A 10,008-nucleotide genomic window follows, 5' to 3' on the forward strand; every position below is an offset into this window, starting at 1 on the left:
GAATAGAAACAGGTCAGTGCTGGCTTTGGCAAATATAAACATAACCTACTTCTCTTCTCACAGTTCATATATTTGACCTACTTTTTCCCTGGCAGCATCACCGCGCTAACCCAGGGGATTGATGCAACTGGGCGTGGAGGACGGGGACTACACGCCCAAAAGCAGTGATCTAGTTTCTTATTGGTTAGAAACTCAGAGTGTCTCTGTCGTGATTGGCTAACGGCACTGTCCGTAACAGTCGTGGAGCACATTGTGGTTTAGTGAAGAGGAAGCCACGTTTACACAAAAAGTGGTGATTTCTGTTTTTTTTCTGACGCCGGGAAATAACGGTCACGTCGTCAACTAACATCTTCTAACCCAGGAGCCTCAGCTGGAACATTCAGACAGGTAGATACCTCTGTGTTATGTGTATTTGTCATTTATTTCTGAATGTGAGAGCTAGCTAAAAGAGCTATTAGCCGAGGACAGGATGTCACCAGCTAGCTAAGAAATGCTATCATCTTCCATCAGCATCAACTGGAGCGCGACTGTTAGCACTGGGAAAATAAACGGCTTGTTTGACCACATTAGACAGTGTTTAAAGCGGAACTTAACATTGAAAATGAGTTACATTGGAATAAATAAATACAATAAAATAAATGCATGAGACATGTAGATGTCATAAGATGACATTTGATGGTCCATTTATCCTGAACCAGACACTTAATCTGTTGGCTCTGAAAGTTTCTTTTTTTATTCAAATGAACTTGGTTTGAATGTGAAGCTCGCAGCTGTAAATCAGTAAATCTGCCCATATCCTAGTAAATTCACCCATGGGTGCTGCCAAAATGTCAGAGGAGTTGTTTCATCATCATTCACTGTCTGTTGGCCTGATCCATGATTTTTCTCCAGATTACATCATCTCAAAAACCTGTTGTGTTTTTTGCTTTAAGGATAGACTTGTTTCTCAGAAGAATGACTGTGTATTGGGTTGTTTAGGGGTGTTTTGGTGTTTCAAAATATGACACATTAAATCAGCTGTCTGACTGGTTTTACAGGTCAGAGAAGCCACATCATCAAACAGGATGAGTGTTGGATTCATTGGAGCGGGCCAGCTGGCTCACGCCCTGGTGAAGGGCTTCACGGCTGCTGGTGAGGACACTTTCTTTACCGTGTAATCTTTGCCTTGAACTTGAACTGAATCTAAATTCACTGATGTCGAACCATATCAGCAGATTTTTGGTTGGAGAAGAATTACAATGCAGTCACAGCTACTCAAACAGCATTCATACAAATATTTATACTAACTTTTATTCTCTTACTATTATTGTTGTTATTTTTTTATTTTTTTTTTTTAATTTACTTTAGATTTGTCTTCTCCTGCCTCTTTAGACTTTGGACAGGCAAAAGTTTCCTCTGGGGATTACTAAGGCTTTATGTTATTGTTGTCACGTCACATCTCATTCTAAATCCTCATGCCTCACTCTCCAATTCCTCCTGTTCTCACAACAGGTGTGATTGCCACACACAGGATTACAGCCAGCTCCCCAGATACAGACCTGCCCACTGTGTCAGGGCTGAGGGTGAGAAGAAAAGTTGTTTGTCTAGTGTGTGCATATGTGCATGCGTGTGTGGTGTCTGGGAATTGAAACGGAAACATTGGTGGCGTGAGGATGCATGTGTACGAGTGCGGGCTTGTCCACGAGGTTATAATGTGTACGTGTTGTTTTTATAACACCTGCTTGCCTCCTTTTCCATCCAGTCTTTAATTCCCTTTTTCTTCTTCTCCTGCAGAAAATGGGGGTGAACCTGACAACTAGCAACAAAGAGGCGGTGAATAAGAGTGATGTGCTCTTCCTAGCTGTGAAACCTCATATCATCCCCTTCGTTCTGGATGAGATCGGGCCAGACATCGAGGACCGTCATCTCATTGTCTCCTGTGCGGCAGGCGTCACCATCAACTCCATAGAGAAGGTGGACCTCTTCCTCCTTAATACAAAGTCATGGATATGCCGACGTCTGCTCTGAAGACTCTCAAAGAATATTTTGCCCTTTTGTGAACATGTCAAACAAAATACATCCTGCCTCCTGACACAGCTATTCTGTGTTGTTGTTGTAATTTAACAGAAGCTGCTTCAGTACCGTCCGTCTCCTAAAGTCATGAGGTGTATGACGAATACTCCAGTGGTGGTGAGAGAGGGAGCGACTGTGTACGCCACCGGGACACATGCAGAGGTACAGCTGAGAGATTATAGATTCAAGAGTGAAACATTTTATGAATGAGTTAATTGAGTATTTGATTTAAGAAGTCTGTTTTTATTGATTCTCCCATATCATAACCAAAATGTTCTTCCAGGTGGAGGATGGCAAGTTACTGGAGCAGCTGATGGCCAGTGTGGGTTACTGCACTGAGGTAGAGGAGGACCTTATTGATGCCGTCACCGGGCTGAGTGGCAGTGGACCTGCCTATGTGAGTAACTCCAGGGCTGTGTATCTGTCTTAAAGGGGTGTATGTTAGTGGGGATCCTAAAATAGAGCATGTGAATCAAACTTTCTGTTAACCACCCACTTTGCAGCCTCTGTATCAGCAAAGCTACCAACCCCGTTTTCTGCTCCGAACTCTTCATTTTGCCTCCTGCAGGCTACAGACACTTCTTTGTATTAATGAAGGAGTGATCTGATGTGCACTTATCTATATCTGCAGCTGTCGTGCTTCACAGCAGGCACCCAAACTAACAATTATTTACTTTTATTATGCATCGCTTGTGTTTTGATGAGCTATTTTGCATCAGAGAGATGTGGCTATTCAAGTCAAAACTATGTATTAAAATGGCAATCTCAAACTTTTTTATTCAAATAAATGTCTGTTAAGTCAATATCTATCACCAAGGTAACACAATGGTGATTGGCCCACTGATGAAAGCCTTTGCACTTGCAGTATATAGAATTTTTACAGACTGGGTGTCCGTGGCGACATTTGCGGAAAGAATCACAAGCGGTGCCCAGTTAGTGACACGTTTCCATCACCCAGCAGTGGTTGGTCTGCCAGAGAGGGTAGGCGGAGCTAAGCGGCTGCTTTTCTGGTTTCTGTAAGCATTGCGAGTAAACGGTAATCTACTATGTCTGAACAATCAAGGAAGGGATCGATGACGACAGAGACAACTTCAAAAATAAGTGAAAATCCAAAGAAAAAGAAACAAATTCGATGCTCAGATGAAGCAAACAGACTTAAAAGGAAAGTGAAGAAAATCAGGAGTTACAACCGTTACAAAGGGAGCCAGCCGTAGACGTCTGGTTAAATCGGGACATGTGCTCCTGAAATGACTGATTATCGCCAGGGGGTGGCGCTCAAGAGCACCAATCTGAAATGTTCGAGATTGTGTCATTAAATTAATAAGATAAGAAAACTCAGTAAGTCTTCACAACTGTAATCAGCAAATATTTCTTATCTTTACTTGACGAGTTACTCAGAGCAATCAAAACCATTCTGTCGTTTAAAAGTCTCTCACTGTCGCCCAGCAGCTGGTGTTATTTTGTATGTTTTCTTAGGTCTACACAATGGATTAGCAGTGGCAGGAAAAAGAAGTCAAGTGTTGTAGTGTTTTTTTGCATCAGGATATGATTTCCTCTTGCTAACTTCTTAAGAGACACATAAAACCATGCTGTGCTAATGGCCTGTATTGTTACTCAAGTACCGGTATATCTATATATCATTCCTGCTTTAGAAAACGTTCACGTCAGCTGTACTATGAAGCAAACAGAGGTGTTTGCTGGCTGAGGAAATGACGAATAATTGTGTTAGAGGGTTTTATCTGCAGTTTGCATAGTGCTTGAGCTTTGAACAGGTGTTTTTGAATAAGGATTCAAAGTGTCTGAGTTCATTTTTGCTCCTCCTTACTGTGAGGAGGCCATGAGGTAACTTCTAATAAAGTGGATGTCGGCAACAAGCAAAGAAAGTCGAGCGAGCTACCCACTAATCTGTAATCTTTACATCTGTGAAAGATGTGTTGGTGCTGCTGCCTAAAGGAAAAAGCTTTAAACTCTGTGTGTGTTCAAACAGGCGTTCACAGCGCTGGATGCTCTCGCCGATGGAGGAGTGAAGATGGGTCTGCCCAGGAGACTTGCCGTCAGACTCGGAGCTCAGGCCCTACTGGTCAGTTGTGTTTGTGTGCCTGTGTTGTGGTATTTTTGTCTCTTTGCCTGTGCCTCTTTTCAAATTTAAGTCATCTTGATCCACTGGACGTCTACGATTTTGGAGGCATGAAATACATGAGAATTTAGTTCTTGCGTTCAGTGCTTCCAATATTTCTCCTGTCTTATACTGCTGACTGAAACACACTAAAAATGATGAAACTTGGGAGAAATAAAAGCCTGTTGGGAATTCTGACTCGCTGAAAAAATATTTAAAAAAGGATACATTTCCGCTTGTAGTTGTTTTCTGCAGGTCTAAGCTGGTGATTAAAATTTAAATAGGTGAAAGTAGAAACTTCCAAATGTTGCTGTTTTCAACTTTGTATGAAAAATGTTTATGTTTTTTCGTGCTCTCACTGTTTTGATCACAATTAGTCTAAACAGATGATTGGAAATGATTCACTTCAAACTGTTTTGTAGTCGCAGCGGCTGCTTCAGGCTCTTTCTTCTGCTCCGTGTGATCGGCTCTGCTCTGCATTTTTATGAGCAATCTTCTGCAGGAGTCTTTTCAGATGTTGTTATTTGGTGTAGACAAAAAATCCTCTTTGTTTGAGTGTCTCCTCTTGTTTGCACAATTGTCTGCAGGAAACACTCACCAAAGACACCATAGTTTCACAGTCATGTCCGCCTGTTGAAAGCCAACGAGACAACTGGAAAATCTTTGGGAGATTAGAGGAACTTGATCATTATTTATGATTTATTCTATATTATAATCATGTGCACTAATCACATTATAAAGATGACGGAAGCATTTCTGCTGCTGCAGCAGGACGCTGCGTCAGCACTCTATGAATATGTAGGAGTAAACAGTGGATTATGCTTTGTTTAAATCCCTTATCTCCTTGCATAACTTCTTCCTCATGTGTCTGTTCCTCTTCAGGGAGCAGCTAAGATGCTGCTGGACTCCGAGCAGCATCCCGGACAGCTGAAGGACAACGTGTGCTCACCAGGGGGCGCCACCATCCACGCCCTGCACGTAATGGAGAGTGGCGGCTTCCGCAGCCTCCTGATCAATGCAGTGGAGGCTTCATGCATCCGGACACGGTGAGACAGACACACAGACAAATCTGGAAATGTAGTGTTCTACTTTCAAGCTGCTACAAGAGGAGAACAGATAACTGTTCTATATTGCATGTAGTCTTGACCCTGATAGTATGTAAAGTCTGACCACTTCCTGAATCCAACTTTGAGCTCCCCTGATCTCAAAGCATACAGCTAAAAAGTCTGCTCCTGTATGAAACACACACACACACACACACACACACCTCTGTACTGTAAATCTAACACTGGGCTGTCCCCGTCCCTCTCACAGTGAGCTGCAGTACCTGGCCGACCAGGAGCGAATCTCTCCAGCAGCCATTAAGAAAACCACGCTGGACAAAGTGCTCCAGCAGCCCGGAGTTGCAGTTAGCGGAGTCGCTAACGGGAACGGCAGATCAGGGCTCAGCCTGTTCAACACTCGCGGCCCTGGGATGAAGAAAAACTGAGTCCACAGAGGCAGGCTTACACACCAACACATTACGAGCTGTCCCAACATGTACACACATGGACAAACCTGCATCTTATACAGCTGTTCAGCCAAACAATGTAAAAAGAACGGACTCAGGACTGGACTGAAATCACATCCAAATTGGCAATGCAGCCAAATATCTTTGACTCGTATATACGGACAGTGGACCTGGTGTGTTCTGGGAGCATTGCTCACAGTTATAGCCTTATAATTACTGTCTGCACACACACACACACTAAAGAGCAGAAGTGCATTTACAATCTGTTGTCTGTGTTCGGGCGGTTAAACGGTAATGACCCAGTGGGCCATCATGGAGCCTGGTACACACCAGGCAGCAGATGGCTGCTGGGATACCATGGAGCTCTTAATGTACGTCTTAAATGTCTTTAGAAAGAATGAAGCTACAACGTAAATCATCATGTGCACTTCTTCTGTTTGTGCTGATCATTATTTTTGTTTGACAGACAGTGCTATGCTGTTAACAAAGACTGAATATGATGGAACAAAAATGTAATAACTTTATTTTTGGTCATTTTGATATGTGAACACTACGGTCTTCACGTCGTCTCTGCAGCATTACATTTTGGGTTTTGTACCACATTAGGGACATTTGCCTTTTGGGCCCATAAATATTTCTTGCATATACAGGTCATTCTAAGCTTTAAAACACCTGATTCTCCTCAGATCCATCTGTTACCTTACTGTTAGTTAGTTTTTGTTGTGCTGAAGGTCATTGTGGGTCATAAACCCCAAAATATTGAACTGCCGTCTTGAACCTCCTGATGTTTTGTTTACCACAAAACCATTTTTTACACTTCCTCTCATGAGGGAGTGTGATGTTACCTGGAAGTGCTACAAGAAACACATCAAAACAAAGAATATGTAGAATATGATGTAAAATACATCAGCCTTTAATCCGTCCTAATTTTGTATTGTTGGATATATTTTTATCTCAATAATGTTACATGTTATGTATTGTTTTATTCTGCTTATCAACCGCTGAGTCGAATTGTCATAAAGTCATTAAAGAAGCAGAATCAAACACTTTTACTCCCAAGTGAGTTTGTTTTTCAGGCTCTGTGCAGCATGTTTGTTGAAGAGTCCGATGTTTCCCTGAGACAGGCCGACCAGACAATCAGTGAGTATGAAAGAAGCACCCTGACCTGCAGATGGCGCCCTGTGATTGAATGACTCATTTGCACGTCTCATAAGATCTGATTACCTGCTTGAAATAGCTGCCTGTTGAGAGTGACTTTAAATTGACCCTGGACTAACATTAGGTATAACTACACCACTTCACTTACTGGTAAATGGCATCAACTGAAGTGCTACAGTTGCATTTTCTCCTGCTCATCCAAGACCTTCCCTGTTCCTTCATTTGTCTCCTCTTCTTAATTGCTTTCTCCTGAAATTTGTATATATAGTCCCTGAATAATAAAAGGTAAATATTTTTCCTCACAGGCCAGGGGTACATGTGAATGACGGACATATGACCAGTGAGTAGGATCATAGATTTCACTGCAGATTCAGCCCTGCAGCGTTCACATAATTAATACTTTAAAAGTGAACAAACACAGGACTATCAGGGGCGGAGGAAGAACCTCCACTTAATGAAAGTACTCATACAAGAGAAAAAAATATTATCAGCGAAATGCATCTAAAGGATCAATATGTTTCATGTGACTGATATATACATGGCATTATTGGATTTTTAAAACTGATCCATTAGTGTGGCAGAGAATGTTTTACTGTTGCAGTAGGTGTAGCTGGAATTGTAACCAATTTATGTACATTTTGGTCGTCAATTTGTTGTCAAACTAGGGGTTGTGCCCCTCTGAAGGGTCACAAGATAAATCTGAGGGATCGGAATAATGGAAGAATCAATAAGGAAATAAATAAAAGTTATTTCAAGTCTTTTTTTTCTGCCTCAAACGGTTGAAGAAATGAAACCCTTCAGAGGGGATATGTCACTTTGTTGGAAGAGCTAGCAACTTCGTCTGATCAGAAATGAGATCTGAAACCAGAAAGATCTTTTTTTAAAAAGCTTGTTTTTTTTTCTTATTCTGAAAATATGAACTGATAGTAACAGCTGCCAGCTAAATGTAAACATAGTAGATCGATAAAGTAGCATGAAAGAAACACTGAAATATACCACAATATATACAGTACCTCGTCGTCATACTAAAGCACAGTGCCTGAGTAAATGTTGTTTCCCCCACTTCAATAATAAATGAGATAATTAGGGGCAGAAGTACAGTTACATTTGGGCATACTGTGAGATTTCAGTAGCTCCAGCAGACTTAAACTCTGTGATGTACTTTTTAAATATTTGGACCCGTTCTTTCGCCTCAGGCTGCTACATTTGGGATTAACAGATGCCTCTCTGCGTTGGAATGAGATTGCCCTGTGGGTCTATTCAGGCAACACACAGGTGCATAATGGCAAAGTAAAAGTGATGGGAGAAAAGTGATGGTTTGTGAAGAGCCATGTCTTCATTATAATTGAGCAATTTGTAGCTGTTGTAGGATTATTTTATTTTTTCTTAAACGAATACACACACCAGTGTCCCTTGATTAAATTGCGCTCGGCGTGCTCTTAGTGCACTCGGGCTGTTTATTTGTGCGTGCAATGGTTTTTCCTCCGCCGCTGAAGTGTCTTGGTAATCCCTCTTTTATTCCGAGAGGTTATTCTCCGCTTGCTCCTGCCTCTGTCCGTTAAGATTAGCCGTTCCTGTAGAGACTTCCATTTGCCTCTCATTATTAGACTTGTGTTACCTTTCTGTGCTCGGGCAGCTTTGAGCGCCACTCCTCCACCTCAGGTGAAGACGCTGTGCTCTGTGTCAATCACCGGCAGAAGGTCTAAGATGGCAGTTCAATGGCAGATAATCCTGAGTGGAAAGTTTGGACTTTGTGTGTGTGTGTGTGTGTGTGTGTGTGTAGGGCTGTGTGTGTGTGTGTGTGTGTGTGTGTGTGTGTGTGCACAGTCCAACCCAGCATGTGGTTTCTATCCACAGGTAGGGCCAGATGCTACCTGTCATCTCCATTCAATCAATGTAATCACTGACCTTTGCAGCAACATGGTTGTTTGCATATCGTATCAAGGCCAGGAGGAGAGCCCGAAACAAGGATGAGTGAAAGGATGGAATGACTTTTTCTTTCTTTTTCTCCTCCATCAGCACCAAACATCCACCTAATCCTCTCTTAAATGAAAAACTTAGAGAGACAGGCTCAGAGCGAGGTGTTTGTGGACAGGGAATTAGGCTTCACTGTTCTTCTATTTCACTGTTTGTGCACCACTGTGTTGTCAACAGTGTGTTCGTGTGTTCGTGTGTTCGTGTGTGTGTGTGTGTGTTTCGACCCCTGCATAACTGTGATCTCAGGGCTGATACAGTATCAGCTTGTTGCAGCTGTCTGGTGAAACGGTCGCAGAAAGAGGAAGCTGTGACAGTTAGCACACAGTCAGTGAGTGTGCAGTACGGGCTTCCCTCTCACGCCAGCTCGCAGTGTTAAGGTCCACAGGATGTAAACACACACACAGACACGTGTTTGTCTGCTGATGCTCATCCTGGACGCAGACCTGCACGCAGGTGTATCATCAGCACAATATCAACACCAAAACATACTTAAAAGGAAGAGTTATGATATTGATTTGAAGTGGTCCCGACAGCCCTAAAGAAATCGGCTTTTTATTTCTCTGGTTGGATACTTTCAAAATCTAGTTTGCTCTTTTTTTTATTTTCAAAAATGCCTAAATGCTCAAATTTCTTCTTCTACTCTGCAAAATAATGTAGCATAAATTAGCTATAGCTCATGTAGATGAGTGAAAACTACAATATTTGCATGTAAGATCTAGTGTACAGTATAAATATGATGCAGAATAAAATGGAAATACTTGGCTCAAAATGATTATACCTGAAAATCCTACTTTAATGCAGCATTCATATTAAAGTTAAAGCTCCTGTGAAGAACTTTGGGTTTGTGTTGATTTTGGCGCCCCCTGTGGACAAAGCTGTACCTCGTATCTCTTTGCTGCTTTTGTCCTGTACGTGCTTAAAGTAGCAATTGACCCCTGGAAAACGCCACTGTCAGTCAAAGCTGGTGATCTCTGTAATTGATAATTGGCGCTATAGCTGTGGAGAAAGTTCAGCTCGTGGTTTCGCCCATTCTACATTCCTACAACACCCAGCGTGCATTGCGCCCCTCCCTCTGAAAGGAACGACCCAGCAAGAGACGCTAGAGTGAAATACTACCGTTTTGCTGCAGGTAATGGCTCAGAGCGGTAAAGAATCAGAAATACGATGAGAATATACAGTCTACATTTCAAACCTG

At 42.2% G+C, this 10,008-nt stretch overlaps 1 protein-coding gene across 1 annotated transcript; it reads left to right on the forward strand.

Annotated features, from left to right (window-relative positions):
* The first annotated feature begins 243 nt into the window (after positions 1–243).
* On the forward strand, positions 244–6,701 carry pycr1b (pyrroline-5-carboxylate reductase 1b). The gene is made up of 9 exons (XM_069665863.1): positions 244–387; positions 1,038–1,131; positions 1,492–1,562; positions 1,774–1,953; positions 2,107–2,214; positions 2,336–2,449; positions 4,040–4,132; positions 5,051–5,214; positions 5,483–6,701. Exons 2-9 carry the CDS (start codon positions 1,065–1,067, stop codon positions 5,655–5,657), a joined length of 972 nt encoding a protein of 323 aa, XP_069521964.1. The 5' UTR covers positions 244–387; positions 1,038–1,064; the 3' UTR covers positions 5,658–6,701.
* The last annotated feature ends 3,307 nt before the right edge of the window (positions 6,702–10,008 follow it).

Source organism: Semicossyphus pulcher, unplaced genomic scaffold (assembly GCF_022749685.1).
Source record: "Semicossyphus pulcher isolate SPU_LCO1_2020_fin unplaced genomic scaffold, fSemPul1.0.p SCAF_17, whole genome shotgun sequence".
Classification (NCBI taxonomy): domain Eukaryota; kingdom Metazoa; phylum Chordata; class Actinopteri; order Labriformes; family Labridae; genus Semicossyphus; species Semicossyphus pulcher.